Source organism: Electrophorus electricus, chromosome 13, assembly GCF_013358815.1.
Source record: "Electrophorus electricus isolate fEleEle1 chromosome 13, fEleEle1.pri, whole genome shotgun sequence".
Taxonomy (NCBI): Eukaryota; Metazoa; Chordata; class Actinopteri; order Gymnotiformes; family Gymnotidae; genus Electrophorus; species Electrophorus electricus.
Genome location: NC_049547.1, coordinates 7,065,034 through 7,088,671, shown reverse-complemented (window position 1 = coordinate 7,088,671; position 23,638 = coordinate 7,065,034). Strand labels below are relative to the sequence as shown.

Below are 23,638 nucleotides of genomic sequence, written 5' to 3'. Positions count from 1 at the left end.
GTACTGCAATGTCATAGTTATATTGGCTAGTTTTTAATTGGTTTATATTTTATCATTTTTACTGGAGTTTTACACTATTGGCTCTTTGGAGCTGGAACCAATAGAATTGTCAGTTTCTGTTTATAGCAGATTATGACCTCTACTCTGCATAAAATCATACTTTTTGATATATGAAAAGAACAAGCTTTGTCACATCAGCACACTTCACTGAATTGTGTGAAGAAGAACCTTTCATTTCACAGCAATCTGTCTGCTGCACAAAACCAAATGTTGGCTTTGTTGAATCACTGTTTAGTTGCATGGTGGTAAGCTAATCAATTGTATTTGCAGAAAGAGTTTGTTAGATCTGTAATGGAAAGTATTAATTCATACTCCCCTTAACTATTTATTTAGGCAATTCTTCCCATTTCACTTGAGATACATTTTCACAACTGGTAAATATTTTCATACTCAAATAGCAGCCGTTACTGACAGCACAGATACAATTCTAATGCCAGACTTACATAACTTTCTTGCAGTTTGGTACTAATCACTCAGTTGGACAAAATGAATTTCACAAAATGGAGGCGCTGCATTATCCCTGAAGTGTTCCCATGAGCTACAGGAGATACAGAACTGCCAGGGCTGCATGCAGTTATTCACCACTGATTCTACAGACACTTGCCAAGTATGTTTAGCTGGTGTGAGGATTCATCTCTCTCTACAATTTCTGTTCATTTCTTACCCTAAGAGTTTCAGAGACTCAGAAGAGCCATTTGGCAGTTAATGCCCTCTTGGATCTTCTCCTAGCTGTATCATTCTTTCTCAGCACTAGATTAACAAGGGCCTCTTTGGCCCAAAGTTGCTTCTCATTCGATAAAAATATAGTGGAATTCTGAAGTTCCCATTTGCAGAAGAGAATATTGTGTCATCTGTCAGTAGTGGTAAGGAACATAATCAAACATCAAATTGAACTGCGCTTGACTCTCCTTGTGTTAGAGTGTTAAGTTTGTGTTATGGACTTGAATGTATTAAAATGGAAAACAATCAGTTTAAAACTAATACCATTGTATTATTAAATTAAGTTACAATGATGTTTTTACTACAGCATTTTATTACATTACTACACTGTTGGGAGTAACACTATTTTTTAACATTACTGCAGCTTACATTTACTTCACAACTTTATTTCAATTATTGTAAATAAAGATGTATGTATTATTTATTAAGTCTTAGTTAATCAGCGATTTTGTTTATTGTTGCTTGTATACTCCAAATAGTACTAATCACACAAATAGTATTTATAACAATAATTATAGGCTATTTCTGTACCTTCTCATTAACTAAGTTTGTGGGCTCATGTGCTACTGCTGACTTGCACAACACGAATTGTGGATGTAACTAGTGCAAAGTGTAAAGAACGTTTAAATTTTTTTGTCTGCAGTAGAGTGGAAAAGGAGATGATATTCTTATTATTTTGAATTCATTGCACACAATGATTAAAAAACAAAACAAAACATTGTGTCCAATGAAACTATGCACAAATTAATAACTTTCCACTGCAAAAGGAGCAATGTCAAACCACCTAATTAGACAGCATACTACAAAGTTCCTGGCTAAACTTTACATGCCAGTGATTGGGTAGTTCTTTATTCATTAAGTAGCTTACCAAAAAGACTAATGTCTCATCACATAGCACACTATTTCAAGAGAATATAGGCCATTTAGTTATAAGCTAGACAGGTTTTGGTAAATACTCTCTTCATAAATATCAAGCAATGAGATTCTGAGTAAACAGAAGTGTCTAACAAAACAATGCATATTATACATCCAAAATTAATGTGAATCAAAACAAAGCAACAAAGTAAAACCACAAAACAAGTGGTCTTACTTCATTGTTAAAACCACAAGTAAATCCACCAAACAAAATACAGGCTTCCCCCAAACAGGTCGAGATCCAACAACACAGAAGGTCACATGTAAAGCCTTATGGGAGAAACAGCTCAGATGAAATGTCATTCATTTAGATGTGAAATATCATTCATAAATGCTTCATGAACCTAAGCACTTTGGCACAAGTAATGAATGTTATATGGATATCTTTTAAGAACTCCTTGCCTGGAGTGTCATTTATTCCACAATATGATGTACATTTTAAATTATTCATTCACATAGAATGCGCTACACATCGACATGCCGAATCCATTACAAGACAGTAATGTTACACATTTATGAAGATATTTAATGAACATTTCATAATCAAATATATGATAGTATTGCAATATTACTGTACCATTCATAAGTGTGTTATGAATGCTTCATATAAGTGTAATTGTAAAGCATTACCATATAGAGTAAATGGATCTGATCCAAGTATACCGAGTATACCTAAATAGCAGAATCACGTTCATGTTAAACAAATGTCTGGCTCTGGCCAAATACCATTCCTGAGCTTTTGTGCAAATTTAAGAAAGTAGCATTTTGCTTCCTAATTAGAGAGGAAAATTTCTTAAGCTTATATGCACAGAAATGAGAAACCAGCAAATGGTAAGATCTTCAAAGCAAGCTTCTTTATTTTAATGGCCAAAAAATCTGCTGTGGATATATTATACATTCTCCATGGATGTGTCCCTGGGGCTTGCTTTAATAGGCAGACTCTGATTAATTATCCAAGTATCTCAGCCTCCTCCTTCTTTGGATGAATGTAGATAAATCCTTTCATATTTTTTCCAAGACTGTCTGAGATAAAGAATGTATGAAACTTGTGGATATTGTTGGATAGTCTTTTTAAAGTGGCTGTAATGTGGTTGTAATATAGGTCAAGCCAGAAAGTATAGGGTACAACTCAATTGAAAGCATCCACAAATTTTCCTTAGCAAGGACTTGGTTGTTGTTTATGCTTTACCACTGCAGCACTAAACCATAGCATAAAATCTTTAAAAACAACTGCACAGGAGAAAGTGAAACCGGTGCAACTCTAATGGTGCCAAGAGCACTGTTTTGCTAAGCATGTATTTAACTGCAGATCTCAGCGAGTGTCTGCACTCACCTGACAACCAAGACAAGCAATCTGAGAGTCCACCCCAGGCCTATGTAGAAGAGGCTGCTGCAGGGAAGCTGGCAGCATTGTTGTTGGGAGAAAGAGTTGCAGACTAGCTTCTCATGACACTGAGGCAGCAATTTTAATTTGGCTTTTAAAAATATAACTGACTGGTGTAAATTGGCAGTGGAAGAGATTGTGTTGTGAAGTTTCTATTATGGCACTGATATGGCATTGACTGGACCAAATGTATTCAAGAGTGAGAAAGCTTATATTTTTAAGACCCAGAGAATTTTTTTCAATCTTGGTCTCATGTGAAAAAAGCTATTTTAGTGCAAAACTGCAACTGAACTTTATGTGCAAGAATTCCCAGGTTCATGTAGCTCAGACCCATTATTATTGTGCTGTAAGCCAGATCGCGTTATACACATCAGCTCAAGATGTGGTCAAGGATAGCAGACAATAATGGTGTATCTATGAATAAATGTATTTATAGCAAACTCTACACTTGTTATTAAACTAATTATAGCTCTAAAGTCTAGTGGGTGTTTGTAGTCAATGTGAATCAGAAACCAAATGTATTTTACTTCCTTAATGTCAAGTAGCTCCAGAGCCAGTTTATGACAAGCTTGTGAAATTCTTATTCCTCCCCTTATATCAAAAACTGACTGCAAAATGCTACAAACGCTGAGCGCGATCATGAGAGAGTTGTCAGTGAACAGGGTGAATGGAGCTAAACGGCTAAAAAAGAGAAATTAAAATGCCTTTGCACCACTTTGCCAGGATCTTTATTTAATTTTGGAAAGCAGAAGAATGTATTACTAAAATAGTAAAGAAAACTTAGCTGTATATATACTTTTTTTCTACAGCAAACAGGTTTTTGGCAGTAATACACTAGTATTTCTGATAATACAGCAACCTGTTAAATCCTGGTCACAGATATATTATTTTATGATGTCTTCTAATTGAAGAATGAGTAGTTCAAGTGAGATGGAGGTGAGGTCAGGAGGCTTTCTGTTTAGAATTCACTAGTCTCATGACAGTAAACATGAAAAAGCCCAGACATGTGGCAATTACATATCTTTAAGTAAAGCATTGATGAGTATTCACCAGTCAAGTTTATTTAGACCAATATGAGTCTGTAGTGGAATAAGTTATCTTATAGAAAAGTGAGATATATGCTAAATAGATACAAGCATCGCAATCCATCAATCAATCCATCCAAATGCCAGAAAAAATAGTTTTAGTGAGTACTCATTATACTTCTTTTAAAGTAGCAGTAAATAAACTGATATTTAGTAAAAATGGAGTTTGCAATGGTGTATGCTTGCTTGGGAGTGTTTTTTTCATGCAAGAGCAGATTACCACCATGTTTCTGAAGGGTATACATTGCAATCTTGTTTGATATTTCCTCAGAGAACCACTAAGCAATATGAGGCAACCACTGCAGGGAAGCTCTGAAACAAGAAAAGACAGATTGTGTGTGTGCGTGTGTGTGTGTGTGTGTGAGGTAGTGGTGGTGGAGGGAATACTCTCACAAAATTGCCCTCATCTATTCCAACAGTATCTCCAGCAGAGCTACTCCACAGTAAAGCAATATTAACTGCTACTACCATCAAGTCTTGTTTGCATTGCTGTAATACTAAAAGAAGATGAAAGAAATAATGAAATCAGTGCATAAAGACAAAGGTAGGCAGCTAGTGTTCACTCTGCTACACTATTATATATGGAGAAGCTTATGCTTTGCAGTAGCCAATAAAGTGACAGAGAGTTGCTGGCAGATATTTACTCAAAGGCATAAGGCTTCCACAACAGTGATTATACAACTCTGCTATATAAGAGAAAGCAGCTTTTCCTTAGGAATTCTGTGATGCTACAATATGGCACAGCACAAATCAATTTAGATGAATATTGCAATGTTAGTGAGAATTAAGGGATGATTCAGTGATAGAGGTTGATAAATGAGATTGAGAGTGTAAAGTACGGTTATGGTGAAACCTTTCATTTACTAATTGAAAGCTGTGCTTCAAGCTTATTAGTGGAAAATCATAGGGTGACTATACTGATGTTTACTCTGGTCAAGCCAATGGTGCCAAATGCAGTAGATGTTTTGTAAAAACAAATTGTACCCTCTTGTTTGTCATATATACATCACACAGATTTTTTACACTCCAGTATTGCCAAGTTTATCTGACACGTTATGAAACATTTTTGTGTCCTCTTCCCTCATGGGAGACCTTGTGAGGCCTGATTGTTCCTCCAAAGAATGAAAGAGAATAGCAAAAATCCACCAATCAGAGCAGCCTATCAGACAGCATAATCTCCAAATGCTAGTGCTACAACTACAGCAGAGGGCTCTCCTCAGGCAGAGAAAGAATAAACCAATGACATTTACACACTGAGCCATGCATGTGTGGGTGTGTGTGTAGGTGGGTGGGTTTGCTTGTTCAAATTCAATATGTTGAATCAAGAGTCAGCAATGATGTCACCAATTGCAGGACAATGCATCTTGTCTATTTTTGTTAGTGGTTATGAAAAGAAAAGGGGGTGAAAAATGACTTACTCATGTTATCTAGTATCCCCTTGATTTTTCTCTTCACCTCAGCTCCTGGAGTGCATAGCATGATTAGACACCATATTTCTCAAGGGGTCCCTCACAGATCAGAATCAATGCTGTTCCAGACTGAGAATGATGAATCTATGATGCGCCTGCTTCAGACCAAGATATTGTGGAATTGGTCGATGGGGGAACTACCAATGTGGTCATTTAATTAGTGCTTTATGGTTTGTGGGCAGAAGTAATTTATTAAATATATTTTTATTATTAAAAAAATGTAAAAGAAACTTGTAAAGACAATATAAAAATCATACTGGATAAAATGCAATATAGAGAGCAAGTTATGTACTGATCTTAACCGTGTTAGATGATACTGAACAGCATCATTGCCAGCTGATCCTACTGACTAGTGTAACGGTGGCCCGAGTGCCACAGGGCAGGGGGCAGAAAGAACAGACTCCCTCGACTGTGGCATACATTTATTACGTTAAGACATAGACGACAGTGGCACTCACACAACAGCAAAGAAGAACATGAACACACACTTAACATTAACAAAGATTATACAAACATTGATTTTAACTACACGAATGAACATTACCGCAACATCTACATAAACAGTGACCAACAACATTGCACATACTAGCAGGGGTTTATATACACTGACAAACATGCAACACTAAACCCTGTGCAGATGTCTGCAATCAAGGGGGCGTGGTTACAAATAACAGTCGTGAATCCCACTGCATGCGGCGGGCCGTACCAAGTGACTAGTGGGGGGGGGGAGCATTCCATGACAGTACCCCCTCCAAAGGGGTGCAGCTCCCGACACGTCCGACTCCAGGACAGCGAACCCCAGGCCACCATGTACACATACACAGACAGCATGCCAGTGCCCATCTAGCACAAGGTGGGCTAGGTGCCACCAACAAGGGAGGCCTCTCAGTAGGAGGGAGAAAGGCAGAGTCCTCTCTCAGGTCAGTCCGGTACGCGCCTAATAACAGGACAATGTGCCTGTAGACACACAAAAGGCACAAAAACACACAAACAGAAGCTCCAACAGACACACACAAATGGCACTGTGACACGGCACCCGCTAGCAGTGCAGGCACTGGAAGCATGTCCTTGGCACAGCTGGACACGCAGGGGTGCACATTCGCCCCACCTCCAGGTGTGCTATTCCCTTTAACGGTCCTGCTTTTGCTCGTTGCTCTAGGAGCATCCAGAGGCAATCCATCTCCGGGGCTTTGGGCGGGGCCTTCCAGTCCTCCTGGTGAGTCCACTGAAGGGGAAAAACTTGGGCTTTGCCCTCACTAGTCAGGGACCTAGCCGGCTCCACCAAACCGCCATCACCGCGGTCCCCATGGAGCCCTTCGGGTCCTGGACACGATAGCCATAGGCCCCCCCAAAAAATTCCAGGGTGTGTTCCTCTCCTCCTCCGGAGTGGTCAAGAATGCCGGTCACGGTCCTATCCCTAAGATCCAGGGATACCAGCAGCAGCATGGGATGTGCTTAAGCACCCCTCTTCAAGGAGTCTGTTTGCTGACGAGGGAGTCGGCGTCCTGTGGTGGCTGGTCATTCTGTCACAGTGGCCCGAGTACCACAGGGCGTGGGGCAGGACGAACAGACTCCCTCGACTGTGACATACATTTATTATGTTAAGACGTAGACAACAGTGGCACTCATACATAACAGCAAAGAAGAACATGAACACACACTTAACATTAACAAAGATTATACAAACATTGATTTTAACTACACAAACGAACATTGCCACAACATCTGCATAAACAATGACCAACAATGTTGCACACACTAGCAGGGGTTTATATACACTGACAAACACAACACTAAACCCTGTGCAGGTGTGTGCAATCAAGCGGGCGTGGTTACAAATAACAGTCATGAATCCCACTGCACGCAGCGGGCCGTACCAAGTGACTAGTGGGAGTGGAGCATTCCATGACAACTAGGCTTTTGTCCTGACACTGAATATTACATTTACATTAAACAGGTTACATAGCTCTTTGAAATACAAAAAGGTTGTTAAGAATAATGTTCTTGTTTTATAACTTCTTTTGATTTGCAAAGGACCAGTTTACAAATAATCTGAACAAAACAGATTACTGATTAATGAGTTTTCTTTTGTAACTTTTGGAGAAGCTGTGAGTGAGTTACTGAACGTTTCCGGCAAAGAATACAACAAACAAAAATAACCTGTTAATTCTGTTAGGGATACATCTTTCTTAGATGAGCAGAATCTGTATGTCTATAATTGGGAATTGTCTATATGATTACAATGTATAGACAACAAAACACAATAAACAAACATCACTAATACAGTGACAACAAATTAACCAAGAAAATAACCAGAAGTGTACTCACTAAAGCCCATCATGTTAGTGTTTTAGTGGGCATTTATTATCAATTTCCCTTATAGCATCTGAATTTCCATTGATTAAATAGGAGATGGTGCCTAATAACTTTTGTCATTTTAGTCATCATTTTGTTGGGTCTTTTTACATATTTCTTATTGCGTCTCCACAGCAATAAATAGTTGTTGTTTTGTTGATTTTTGACATTCTCCCTTTAAATACATTCTACCCTTCTGAGGATATAGTCATTCATTACTACATTCAGCATTCATTACCCACGCTTATACAAACGAGACACGTATTCTCAATAGCCATTTCATAAGGTACACCTATTTAGATTCACCACTAGTCAGTTTTTCATCAGAAGACCACTGCTGACTATTGGGCGGAGACCATTCTTAACATGGCAGTGAGATTAACTTGGCAGTAGCATGGTAGTGGATCATGAGTATGACATTGTCTGGCACAGCAGTGTTACAGCTCCATTAAGAGTGGTTTGCCTACAGTAGTCCAGTGCTCAGAAGCTGACAATTGCTGACAAGTTGGAGAATAGCCAACACAAATTCTGAGAGCTATCTAACTGCAGATTTTAGTCCCCACCTTAATCTAACACTGCTTATTCAGATAATCAAGGTCTTTAGTATTATACGTATATTCAAGCCAAACGAACTCTGCATGAACTGGGCCAGTAATACCCCAGGACTAAAATTCCACCCCTGAGCTCTAGTCTCTAACTATTCACCTAAAGTGTCTTTCTAATAAGATATTTGTCTAAGAAAGTGCATTTCCAGTGCATTTCATGAGTCAAAAATAATATTTTCTAGCGGTACTGGGAGACATTGTGTTGAGACCTGTGTGACTGTAAAACTGTTCTCTCTCTACTCTGTCAGCAGGATCAGCACTGACAGACAACTACTGTCTGATTCTGCAGGGAAAACTTAGGGTTCCTCGCAATCTTTGGGCTCCAACCCAGAGTGCACTCACTACACACCAGGACAAAGAAAATTAAAACATGAAAAAAATTTATATTGGGAAAACTGCACTAAAAGCCACTCGAAATGGTTGTAAACACCAAAAGAGAAGGTAAGAGGGATGCCACTAAGACACATCCAAATGCCATTCATCATCGATCCTCTTCAATTTACCAGTTCATATCAATTTTCACCCCCATTCACAAGGCCATAATCTAAATGTCATCAGGCCAGAGACATTACATGATCTTTAGAGGGATTCGTGCAGGATCGAGGTATGATGCCCTCTGCCGTTTTTTCTCTGGACATTTTGGTTGTCTTAAGATCTTATGTGAGGTCTTGTAATCTGGGAAATGGATTTGTAACATTTGACAGAGGATATATAATGTGTGGAGTGGTGTGATACTGACCAACTGAAAGGCCATGGTCTTTGTTCCAAAATCCATCAAAGTGTAGCCTCTGTCTGCCCCATATCAGTCAAAGGTGTTTGTTGCCCTACTACCTACAAGCATTCAAATTTATTTCTTACAAACCCTTCACCTCTCTGTGTTGTGCTAATCTGACACTTTTTAACCAGGCATTAAAAACGCCACCACCCAATTGTTCAGCCATCTGCACACTGCAAGTTAAATTAACTTGTGTTTCAATGGGAAGTGAACTTTCTCCCATTGTACCATAGTGAGTAATCCTCGCATTTGATTTTCATGACCAACCATGTCATCCTTGTCTCTTACCCTAGAGCTGCCATGCTGCCCTTTCCTGCGCTTGTCATATATCCTTATTTCATAAATCTCAGCACTTTGTTTGGCTTGTTTCATTGTTCAAAGAGACTTTACTCTGCTATCATTGACATACAACTGTGTGGATTAAAACCAAACATGCAAATAATATAGATTATTAGGTCAGTTACCGCTTTCATGACATTAATCAGAATTAGCATGGTGAGTACACATGTAAGACACCAAACACACCTGACACACTGAACTATTTACAGTAATTATATATAATATAATAACAGTAGTAAAGAAATACAGTGGCTATAGTTCCATTGCAAGCAATGGAATTGCTGTTGAAGTTATTCTGGTGCAAGCAATAGAATTGTTGTTGAAGGAAAATAAGGAGCAAGTGCAAGCAAGCACAACCAGCATGTTTAATACAATCACTCAGTGGATCAGATAACAAAACACTGTTATCTCCTTTGTTCAAACAGTTCTGTGCAGGAGCAGAAGGACGATCTGAGGAAACGTCTCTCTTACACCACCCATAAGCTGGCGATGCTGGAGAATGAGTTTGACTCCACCCGCCAGTACCTGGAGATGGAGCTCCGACGAGCACAGGAAGAACTGGAGAAATTCACAGACAAGCTGCGCAGGTTAGAGGCCTATGGGGCATTTCTGGTCATGATTAAACAAATAAATATAAATACCCCAGCCAAACTGGCAAATAGTTTGCCCCACAAAAATGATAACAGCATTCTTCTGTGCAGTGTAGTGTAGGACTGTTTGTCATCGATAATTGATATAAAATAGTGAAGATTGGTGTTAATATGTAAAATTAGCATGTTCAGGAGTTTACAACTAAAAAATAACCAGACAACACAAAAAGTTAAGTACCTGTTTTAACTTTACTGGAGAGGGACAGGAGGCTGGTATTACTTTTTTTACACAAACTGATTCAAAGACATACATAGGATTTATATTAGCCCTTCAAGAAAACATTTGATACTGACACAAAATATGATTTGGGAGTGCCCCAGGACTCTGCAGTTGCCATCAGTGCTGCCACAGACTGCAAATCATTTTCTTCTATATTCAATTACTCACTGCCTTGGTCTAGCATCACAGGCTACAAATGTATTCACTTATAGTAGCAATGAGAACAATACTTCAAATACAGGGTGTAGAGTTCTAATCTGAAGAACCAACGATTTTTGCAATAAAATCATTGGACTACATCTTGTTGCTGAATTAAACCCAACCTGCATTAGGAACAGCAACATACTAATTTCATAAATAAATAACAGAAAATCCTACAAGGCTAAGGGCAAGCAGGTTATGTCTATGTTAAGGGGATGTTATTAACATGTTGTTGACAGTGAATACATATTCCATCTAATTTTTACTGCCGAAATAAGCATTTAAAGTGAAAGGTATTACAGGCCTGTTATTTTTAGGAAAACTCTTCTGAGAAAAGTTGGTCTGGTTTCCATGTTCTAATATAAAATGCATTAAATTGTTTCTACTTTCATGTTTAGCAGTTTTTATTGAGGCTACAGAGTGCTACATGTCATTGCGTTTAAAATAATTTACATAGCACAATACTATATTAAACAAATTGGATAAAGAGCTGTTAAAAGCTTTACTATAACAGAAAAATCTCTTTTCACTGTTGTGATGTCAACAATAAAGTGTAAAAGCTAAGTCAACAGACACATGGGCCAAATTTTGCCAAATTTTGCCAAATTTGAGGGCAGGTGCTTTCTAATTTGGACTTAAGTGATCCTGTCTTGGCAAGGAGGGCCACGTTTTGTACAGACAAGATAACTTGCATAAAGATCTGCCCTGGTCATCTTCAGCTCAAGCTTACCACAAGCATGTATGATTTGCTGCTGGTTGCAGCCTTGAAGCGGATGAGGTGGACTGCACAGTGGCATTTGCTTCACACTCATTAACCACAGCCAAGTTCAACTTCTCTCAGTTGATATGGAGGTGCTCAGCTGCAATGAGCTCTGAACAACCTTCCATTACATTAGGGGGTCTATTGACACTACTGGAGATGAGAGACATAAGCTATGCACACTGGGAGGTGGACCATCAGGATGCTGTGATTTAATTATGATGCTGAGCACCACGCAGCTTCATAGAAATATGCTGCACACTCTTTGGCTGACCTTTCCTTTTCACCAGTGAGAATGCAGGCATTGAGTCTGTGTGGCAAACCACTGCTCAGATCTCCATGTACTGCCAGTAGCTGCGCAATGACAGCATTTTTACTTGCCCAGAACTGAGCTCATTGCGCAGGCAAAATGGAAATGAATGGCCTAGCTAGATCACGCAAGCCAGTTCTACTAGAATTATCTTTGCACATACACATTCATAACAAACTGACAGTACTGCATATATAAGTGTATACCATGGGCCTCATAATCCTGCAGATTCCACCACACTGTGTCACAAGCTGATTTAAGATAACTGCTCTGGAGAACATCAAAAATACACTTAAGGATGTTCTTCAAGGAACCAGGAGGGTCCACTACAGTCCTATATTCAAGAAGTTATGAGGCACTATAAATTTGACATATAGGAACATTGAACACATCTGAACATATAGGAAAAATGCTCCTCTGTCTGAAACTCAGATGGTATTTTGAGGCCAGTGGAAATGCTTTCAGGGTCAGAGGAACTTCCCTTGCAGTGAGCTGAAGGTACCCAGTGCAAATCCCTGTAATGTGACCCTGGTTGACTCCTATCCTTTGAAATAGAGGACATTCTGACAGAGACTGATGTCCCCTAAAGGAGAGGGCAGTGTAATAGACACAGTCACTCAGGAGAGTAATGATTTATTTGTTTATTTGTTTATTCATTCATTCATTTATTGAATTAAATCATCAAATACATTTTATATGGCTAGCATGTTCATCAGTGGACAAAACAGATTATTTTTCCCAGGAAAGAACATTTCAGCTAGTTTGCTTTGAAATGACTCTGAGAAGACAAATTGATCAAAAGCGAAACTTAATTAATACAAATTTAATAAATAAGCTTTTAGGCTTCATAGTCAGCATAAAATCTTGAATTTAATCAGCTATATAGCTTACTTAGCAAAAACTTAGGAAACTGGCCTATGCTAGATTTTGACAGTGATAGAAGATGCACCTTTTAGATTGCCAAGTTGTTTAGCAGCTCCATGCCAAATGTTTTCAGGGCCATTTTTGACATTTTCAAAATTATGAGCTAGTGAGGTTTTTCAGGCTGATCTCTGTAACACAGATGGGACAGATGGAGAGATTTTTTAAGTTGTTTTGGTAGGCTAAATGGACTATGCCACTAAGTAAACCACTTACATTTAAAAGTTACCTACTGACTTGTGCTTTTTTACTTCTGTGACACATCACTGCCATTACCCTAAAGGAGGGGCCCATCATTTTGACTTGTCATCACAACACCTTTGCCTAGACTGGTACTAATTCATTCAGTCTAACCAAGCCATTGATGTACATAGGTAACTACACATTTGGGCACAAGCCATCTTAAAATAGATAATTACATTTAGTTAAATGTTCACCTCAAGTTAGCTTACTTTTGTTAGCGACACTCTATATTGCTCATGTTGATCTACTGCCACTATTTACATCAAATATATATATATATATATATATATATATATATATATATATATATATATATATATATATATATATATATATATATATATATATATATATATCCAAGTATACCAAGCTTTAAAAATGAGAAGGTGGAAAATGCCAACACAGATCACTAACTCATTTCACAAAAGACTGCTTACCCCAGCAAACCACACTTTTGTTATTGCTATCTTGACTCTTTAATTCCAGGCCTGTGAGAAATTCTGCATTTCAAATGTAGGTTTCATCTTTTTTTTTTTCTGGGTCATATGCTCTGGGCAATCTGCAATACAACTTTCACACACTGAAACATCCCAGTAGACTGTATCTAAAATTCTTTTTCAGCTATGACTTATATATTCAGCTCATAAGAAATGGCTGATGTTAAAAAAACTATTTTGGTCACAAGGTAACTGATATAGTCAGAAGACATAAATCTGTATGTTTTCAATGCTATGACCAATAAGTTCACATAATCTTACCCTACAAGAGCACTAATCTCTTCAAAGGTAATTAAAACATGAAGGTTTTTTTCCTTTTGCTGTATCATGTAGATGATAAATATTTGACCAGTGGGAAGCAACCTATATTCAACATTTTTATGTGAGTTCTATTTTTTTTCGGTCATCTGATCATATTTTCAAGTTGTTTTTTTTCTTTAGAAAACAACTAAAATCATGAGATCATGTCTGGATTTTCAAATGTAAATATAGAAATATAGCTAGTGAAATGACAGTGATTTTCCACTGCTGAGACTCAGAGCGACAGGCTTTCTTTAACGCACTAATATGCTGAAATCCCACTAGGTGGGGCATTCACTTTGTGTATGAATTAGATTTAACTTACTGCATGAAAACCTTGAAATTTCACACAGGCCATAAGTTACCTAGTACCTAATTTATTTATATTTGCAGCAGTATTCAATAAATAAATAAACATTAATACCAACACCCACAACAGCATTTTTTATTATTATTATTAGTTGTAGTAGTAGTAGTAGTAGTAGTAGTTTTACACTTTCTATATTTTGTGATATTTAATGTGAATTGGTTAGATTGTGATATTGTGACTTCAAATTCATGTCAAGTGAATCTAGCCAGTATGTAGCTCTTCACTTCTACTCTTTTGATTGCGCCTGCAAAACTGCTAGAACAGATGTTTTGCAGTACAACAGCAGATTATATATCATCTGCTTTTACTTTCCAATAGGATACAGAGCAGCTATGCAGCACTGCAGAGGATAAACCAAGACCTGGAAGATAAGATTCATCGAGCGGTAAGAGACCAGGCCACAGCACTGCAGATACTGCCAATCACCTATCTGCATGAAGATAAGCTGTGATTATCTCTGTTCCAGACTGAGCCTGCATTTGAAAAACATTCAGACAATACAACACAATGGAAATCTGAAAACATGGGTATATGCCTAAGCTCCTAATACCAACTGGAGGTTTTTAAAGTGTATTCATAAAATATGACAGCTCATAAGGGACAAATGGAAATCTTAAAAATCTTTAAATTTGGCAGACAGGAAATTAAATTTAAAATGCAACATAAATTTGCTCAGTTATAGGTTTGCACAATTAACATTTATAGTGTTTTGGGGTTTTTTATACCATAAACGCCCTGATATTTTTAATATCAACTTTTAATGTCATAAGGACGAAAACGTTTACCTATCTGTCTGGCTATCTCCAAGTGAAGCTCTCTCAAATGTATTTCAAATCTCAAATAAAGTCCACTCAAATGTATCTGCAGAGACCTGCAGAAGTGTGTATAGCAACAGCATTAGTGAATACATACCAATCTGCTACTCTATGTAGTATTACAGCAATAGGATTTGTCAATATTGTAGCGATATTAACACTTTCATAAATTGTCAATCATAATCTATAAGATTAATTGGGGCAACACCCTGATTAACAAAGAAAATTAATATATTTTAATTAATTTATTAATTATTATTAATCAAGTCTCAACTCACAAAAGTTGCCAGTTCTATAACATGTTCATTCCTCACACACCTAAGATTAGAATATAACTCTTGACTCACAAGCATTATAGCTTTATCTTATATAGCTATGCCTTTACTGAATAAACCGAAATTGGAGAACATGCATAAAAATCATTAAGATTCTACTAATGACCAGAGGTACTGAGTTCACTAAAATCACTATAGCACAAAAAACTTAACGTAACTGAAACAAATTAACCCAAAGTAAATTTGTGATGGACCGAATTGACTAACTAATAAAAGAAAGAAAAAGAATGGAAAGAAAAGAAAAACTGTTTAAGTAACTCGTGACAATAATTAACCAGGCAGAGCACACAACTTATGAAACTAAACAATGACCAACAAAAGGAAAAACGTATTAACTAAACAAGATTCGTGGTGAGAGAGTATGACTAAAAGTATAACTGGAAGACTTAGAACAAAAGAAGAAATTGTTTGAGTCAACCTGAGGGAGACCTAATTAGAACTGAGGAGGCTGCATAGCAGATGTGACGAAGGAGTTAACCGATCCAATTTTGATGTCTAAACAGAAAAAATAACTATTGATGCCAACTGGTAACGCAAAAGGGAAATGCCCGTCTTTACAATTTGTTGGGCTCGACCATGTCAAATCGCCTGGATGGCACAGAGAGAGAGAGTCTGTTTTCCATTGAATTGCAGTGTCGAGCTTGCACAAGCGATACAGGCCAATGACTCTGAAATGACCAGGCTTTCTTGATCTGCGGGACTGGATTTCTGGAGCTGGCTTGGTTAGAGCTGGAGGCCTTTTAGAAGCAAGAGCCATGGTGTCAGCGGTTATGTGGCCTGTCCTTGCTTTTGATGATGATTCTAGAATGATTCATTGATGGCTGCATGACAAAATTCACTCTCAATCAAAACAACAAGGCGAGTTTGCTTGATATACGCTGTGATGAGCGAATTCTGATGAACATAAACTAAAGCTCAGATATTAAGAATAATAATAATAAAATAAAATAATAAAGTAACATGAAACTCAATCTGTTTAACTGCTTAGCGAGAGGCTATTGGCTTTGTTTCAAAAAGAAAAGTTTACATCTTGTTTTCTTCTTTCTTCCAAAATTCTTTAGTGGTAGCTCACAGACTATGGGTTTAACACCCCCTCCCTGCGTATCTACTTCTCTCATTTTCCACACTGCACTGACTAAGGGGGTCGACCTTTATCATGTATGTGCCCAGGAGAGGGCACGTCTTGGTTCATGCATATTCAATAGCCTTTGTTTTCACGATAGGGAGAAAGCATTCCTTATATGCTAGTAAGGTTCACCATGAATCAATTAAATAAAATAAAACAATCATGCATTTCTTAAACAATGTTGTGCCTCATGGTCTAATAATGAAATTTATAAACAAAAGTATCAAACCCTAGGATGGGTGAAATGATTGGATAGTCAGTTTAATTAATTTCCTATTTTCTTGAAGTTATAAACTACTGACTTTAATACATTTTGACTAATTGGTTCATATAAGATTTATAGTAATTAGGAGTGGTTAACAATTTTTACAATAATTGCAACATACAAGTGAATTGATTATGAGGAATAACGTAAATTAATAATGAACAAGAAATGAAGAGAATAATGAAACAATGAACAGTTATCAAATAATAGAAGCAAACATCCCAGTTTGAAGATTATATTAAGTTAGCCATACATTGCTGGCTGAATACCATTTGACATCATAGTAGGTTAAAATAGCGAGTTATTACTTTGTGAAGCTGTGGGTAAAGAAACATACCTGTGAACATGTCTCTGTGGGATAAGAAAAGTTGGTTGTCCTGGTACGTTTTTGAGTCTGATGGAACTTAGGGTCATAGATCCTTGTGGCTGTAAGAGGGTTAATGCCATCCCAATCTGTGGATTTATGCCACCTACAAATTTTGGAAGTAGAGGGGGAAGGTCAGGCGGTTGGCAAGAGTGATAAGCCATTAGCCAGGTTGGTTGTATTGTAGCACCCCCCTCCCCATTTTTTTGGCTTTGGTGCTAGGCATTGTGGTGTTAGCGTGGTCCTGGTTCCTGTCAGTCAGCTGGGGGTGAGAGAAAGCCCACTATGACCAGCTCAAAGCTTCATCAGTGGAATAATTTGTAGCCTATCTTCTCTTTAATTGTTTTAACAAAAATAAAATTTAATAGGAGCAACATACCTCCCCTTAATATAATCAAGTTATTGTCTATAACACGGTTCAAATGACATTGACACTGTAGGCAACGCTAAGTGATTTATCTGTTAAGAATAGGTTTCAGAATGGTCATTACTCATTTGGGGATTGTGATAGATTCATCATTTTACACCAAGAGTGCACAGGCTAGAATACACAGACTGATAACAAGGGGTTCACACATTCACATAAATGTTCCAAAAACAACTCAAATTTGAAACATGGAACATCTAAATTCAAAAATGTAAAAATGTCATTTCAGAAAAGCACTCTGAGGAGGAAATCTTCAACTGCTGTTTTTTATTCAAGCATGATGAAAACAGAAGGAGATGGCGGGAGAGACAAGCTGATTAGGATCCACTGTTGCCTGAACTGGAAATCTTTCTCTGGCAGCCCTTAATTGGATATGTGCCAAAGACAGACCAGTCAGGCTGGGGGATGGGGTGAGGGAGAAAAGCACAGTATGCCAGATGGAGGATGGGTGATACTATCCTATAAAATCTATTATATGCCATCAGTCCTCACCAAGCTATATTTCCTGAAAAGTCCCTGCAATACTAATATAACAAAAATAGCCACAAAACACTATTACTATAATTACGGAAATTACACCATTATCAGAATGTGTGTACTTGCTTATCTGTGAAGCAGAGCAGCTATGTATTGACACATGGACATAGCAGGAGAAAGCATAAGACAATAGCTCCTCCTCTGTGCCAAGAAGACAGTACTCTGATCAATACTATGTCCATCCTCCACAGTCCTGGGGTGTCTTATCACTCTCAAAGCAATTACACGATCAAAGTTGGAACACAGTCATTGCTAAAGTGATAGGCCTGTGATGAAACCTTGTTAGTGATCCATTTACTCTCTGGCATGTGTGAATATAGCATCATTCTCACAACTGGCAATACTGTTCACACTTCACTGTCTGGTTAGGTTAAACCAAAATCAGTTATGTTGAAGTGATTAGATCTGTAAAAGCTCTAGCGTCATTTCCAAGAACTCATCATAAGAGAGGACTGCCTGGAATATTAGAATCTTTTTGTTTTTAATATATATATATATATATATATATATATATATATATATATATATATATATATATATATATATATATATATATATATATATCAAGGACAATCAGAGGAACTAAATGGTCTCAGGTAGAATCACATAAGTTATGAGTAAGAAAATAATATTTTATATAAGCCTAGATTCAAATATGATTCAAAGGTGAACTGAGGCTATTAGGTGTTTTTGATTTGACATATTTAGCATTATTCCAACCAAACCATTGAACTGATCAATTTCAATAAATATAGTATATCAGTACATATAGACCATGACATATGTGTGGTCATTACATTTTTGTCCAAGTGAATTTAAGACATTTAAAATATGACAGCGCTTTATCCTGCCCGTCAATAAATAAATAAATAAATAAATAAAAAATCATATAATGAGGAGTACTCAAAAGGCAGAAAAGTAATATCTGTTGACTTCCATGTGACCTCTCCTGTATATGCAGCATTTTATCTAAAATTCTCAACATATGAAATCCCTATTTATTTATATAGAATATTTAATTCATTTTTAAGGACAAGATTTCCATCTTAAGGCTCCCCATATTACTATTCATGGTAAGAAGCAATAAGAAAATGCTTTAGAAGCATGTCTCACTGTGTTTGCAGATTCTTTTAATACTCTGTAAATGTAGTTCAAGAGGAAAATACCTCCCCTGCTGCATACACCAAAAATTGACAAAATGTGAGGTGAACAAAAAATGTCTTTGACATGTCATCTTTTAAAAATATGCCTAATAAAAGAGACAGCAACAAGGTCAATTTTGAGAGAGACCAACTGCTGACCTGCTGATACTGTGTAAGCAGAATATTTCCAAAGTAAAAAAGCCAAGATGGAATATAATTTTGGAAGGACAAAAGCAGCAAGTCTGTGGAACCTACTCAGAAGAAAATGGTTAGAGATGTAGCCAGGTGTTCTCCGAGGTGCTGAGGCATGTACTTGAAAACATGCAGTCTCCTTTTCAAACACAGTAAGTTCCACAGAGATGGCTGGTGATAAAAGCAGTGTAGCGGAGGAATGCAAAATGTAGTGTGACTGACTTAATACAATGTATAGCTAAAAGTTTGACTGACAGTCCCCTACCTTATGCCTGTGAGGTTTTTGGATTCACCAGAGTAAAATGACAGGTTACCTATTTAAAATATTTAAATATCCAGTTGCTTCTCCATAAGGGAAATACTGTATTACTTCCACTGAAAGCAAAAGACTCTGCTCCATATTACATTTAATTTCACAAAATCTCCTTAAACCTGTCATGTAGGATTATAATGAGACAGTTATGAGAAACACTTGATGTATTTATATTATTATTGCTGGTAATTAACTGATATTTACTTAAACCACATATTTAAAATTCAGTTTTATAAAATAAAGGTTCAATAAAATGTTCAAACTTTGCATCGTTGCAGTTTATATGACATGGTAAACATTGAGATTGCCTGATCAGCTATTACAGCACATACAGATGATGTACAAAGTTACAATTTACTCAATTTGAATGTTTTTAACAAGAGTGGGACCAGCAGGAGACTAAATTGCATTAACATTAACAGCCAAATCCATGGTTTCACATGTTAATTAGTAATGTTAGCTGCAGATTTAAAATGTACACCTACATTACTGCACTTTCATTTACTGAATAAATATATTTAATTTTCATATCCCTCTGATCATCCATCAATCATGATACATCCAGATACAGCCCTCTGATTATCCATCAATCATGATACAGCCAAAAAAAACCTTAGCTTTATAAACTCATAAATCCCAGCATAGCTTGACTCCAAGTAAGCAAGCAAATTAGAAATATCTGGTCTTGATATCATGAATTACATTTACCTGATGCTTTTATCCAAAGCAATTTACAATTATGACTGAGTACAACTTGAGCAATGGAGGGTTAAGGGCCTTGGTCAGGGGCCCAGCAGTGGCAACTTGGCAGTGGGGGGGAGGGGGGGGGGGGGTGTTGAACTGGAAATCTTCTGATTACAAGTCAAGTACCTTTACCAATGAGCTACCACTTTCCTACAACCAAGGATATGTTTTTTTATATATCATTGGTGGTTATAATTCAGGACACTTTTTGTAATATTTGATCAAATTCTCCTCACATTCCTCTGAAAAAATCCAGTGTCTCATGCTACCCCAGGTTTGAACTGTGGAGCTCTAATGATGTGCACCACCAACCTTCACCCAATCAGGACAAGAAGGCATCAATGCTTGCTTGTCAATCATGATAGGTGTCCTTCCCAAACTGTTTATTTTTTAGATATTGATTTTCAAAACAGTTAGATTCAGTTAACCTGTGACAAAATTGCTAACTCTAACTTAAGCAACATACCTGTCTGAAGCACTTACATTCCATTGCTTTGCCATACAGAGCACTGAAAAGTTTGTTTCCTTTCAACTGTTCATCAGCAGTAAACATCTTGAATAAAAGCTATAACTACTATGAGTCAAAACACCAGTGATTTATAACCCACTTCATAGACAAAAAATGTTTTATGCTTTACTGCAGCAACAACTAGCAATGGACATTGCATGGCATAAGGGGGTAAGGTTAGAAATATTGCTTTTAGCAGGTGAGTCATTCAGGGACAAAGAGAATGGATCTTGTCAAAGTGCAAGGGGCCAAGAAAGTGTTTTCAAGTGCACCACTTATAGACGTACAGTTTCACGGACACTCGTGCTTTAGGAATATGTTTTTAGCGTGATATTCTTATTATACAAGATCTGGGATCATCTTTATCTTCCTCCTTGTAAGTGTAATTCCACATTATAGCAGCAATCTTCCTGTTTGCTATGATCTTATTTATTTTTGGTTAGTATTAAACAAAAACACTGCTGTACACTGTACACTGTTGTGGTGAATTCACGTCTGTTTTACAAAAGGAGATGACAACAAAAAAGTATATAACAGATTTTCTAAACATCAAACAGTATCCAGCTTTCTGTATGCCTTTCTGCATACCTATACACCACAGGCAATTCATGGACTTGAAAGCTTTTGCATCTGATATGGCAGCTGTAGCCAGGAGCACCATATGGAGGACGATTCTCAGGGCCTGTGACTGAGAGAGGACCTAAAAAATTATTAGGTGCATTTTTTTTTCATTGTGGCACAATGTGATCTTTTTATAGGTCCCCACATACCTGACGGTGCCCCTGGCTGTGGCTAGATTTGTCAAAGGCTGCCCAATCCCAAGCATCATGAGCAGGCTTTCCAATTTAACTCCATACTCTGGGCTTCCATCTTTTTTCCTTTAAAGTTTCCCTCAAGGTGGCATTCTCTGGGCGCTCATTAGCAAATGCTTCTCAGCAAATCAGATTGCACCCCAGGGAGTGCCTTTACAGTGGCTAACCACTGCAGTGTGAAAGAATCTGCATTCAGGAAGTTCAGCCATCTTAATCCTAAATACACTTTCTAACTAAAACTTTAGATAATCTTGAGCTCTGCATAAAGGAATCACTTATGTAAACTATATGGTATACTGTTTATGCAGTATTTTTTGTAAAATGTTAAAAAAAATAAATTTTCACAGTGCATCCATTTCTCAATTTTTTGCACTTCTGTTATGGCATGTTAAATGTGGTAAACAGAAGGTCTACAAGAAACAAAAGATTGCTAGTAAACCGACTTGCTCTAGGCCAGCCCTATTGAGTACAGTTTTTACACTTTGGTCCTTGTAATTAGAGTAAAGATGGCAGCACCCAGCTACCAGAGTTAAAATGTCACAGTTTAGTACTTCAGAAAGAGAAATAAAGCCTGCAAATATGTTTACTGAATTCAAAACAGCTTCTATGTTTGCTTTAGTTTCCTCTTCTCATTAAGTGACTGGGTTTACTGGGTTTGTATGCCACTATTGTTTGTGACAATGGTTTAAGCTTACTGAAGTTTGGTTTAAGGTTTTAGATTTTAGATTTAAAACACTGAGACCCTGGGGGCACTATTGAATATCAAACGTGCTTATTTTACTGAACCCTTTTAAAACAACAAACATACAAAAGGAAAGAATCAGTGACAGGTTCAGCAGTGGTAACACTTAGCATACCTGACATACCCAAAAATAACTGGCAATCCCCTAAGCCACAAGCAAACATATGTTGCAATACTCTTCATGGGACAAGACTTTCTTTTCTAATCTATATTTTTATTTTGTAGTGCTGCAGGGCAAAAATGATCTAGGCTACAGATATTCTAAAACCAGGAGTACTTCTACCAGCTGGAAAAGCATTACAAAGGCACCTCTGGACCAAAATATTCACAAAGTGATTTATCTTCCCAAACCTCTCTCCTTCTGTAATTAGAGAGGATAGCACAGGTTAATTGAAAAGCCCCGAATGCAGAGACTCAACTGCATGCACTGATTAATTCATCATCAGGAAGTACTGGCAAATGGTATAGGGATGTTTTCCACTTGTTGATGTCATTTGAGGTGGGTGAGGCTATTTTTTGTGAAAGTAAAAGAGTTGAAAAACAAAACTTTAGCCCTCTATGACTCCATTTTCTGACTATTACTGTGTTAACAGACTGCAGAAAACAAAATATCTATACAAATACAATTTACTTTTTATCACCTTATTCTCTTAACATTTGATATAACTTATGAAACAAATGTGGAGTTCCCCATCAGCTGAGCAGCCCAGAAGAAAACAGATTATGCAAGATATTGTCACATCCTAAAGGATGGTGGAGTGCATGGCACATACCTGATTGGACAGATGTTTCTATGGCAACACTCCAGGACACCACAGCAATAATTCAATCTTATGGCAGATAACTTATTTATTGTACCTCGTTGGGATAAGGCTAAAAAGGGTCTGGCAAAATAGTTGTCAATGCTGCCATCAGCCTTATTAGAAATCTAAATCTAAAGAACATCATGTCCTCTCAAATCAGATATTTCAGTCACGTTTCATGCAGTTAAAGCCCTACTTTGGATATAGATGAATCAACATTGTTCTTCATTTTTCAGTCTGAGCCCCTCTAAAATGAAGCACGTGTGTTTCATATTTAGGTAGTGTATTATCGTGAAAACAAGCAAATATATTAGAAAAATATTACTGTCCTAGC

General features: G+C 37.3%; 1 protein-coding gene across 3 annotated transcripts in view; it reads left to right on the top strand.

The window, feature by feature from the left end:
- LOC113587273 (brain-enriched guanylate kinase-associated protein) overlaps window positions 1–23,638 on the top strand; it is a 38,888-nt gene that overhangs the window by 2,923 nt on the left and 12,327 nt on the right. Inside the window, exons 2-4 of one of the 3 annotated variants that reach the window (XM_027025852.2) lie at window positions 8,845–9,034; window positions 10,133–10,294; window positions 14,498–14,564. In XM_027025852.2, coding sequence (XP_026881653.2) covers window positions 8,964–9,034; window positions 10,133–10,294; window positions 14,498–14,564 — 300 coding nt within the window. In that variant the 5' untranslated portion in view covers window positions 8,845–8,963. Of the gene's footprint in view, window positions 1–8,841; window positions 9,035–10,132; window positions 10,295–14,497; window positions 14,565–23,638 lie in introns of all 3 variants that reach the window. The other 2 variants (XM_027025851.2, XM_027025853.2) reach the window with 2 other exon arrangements.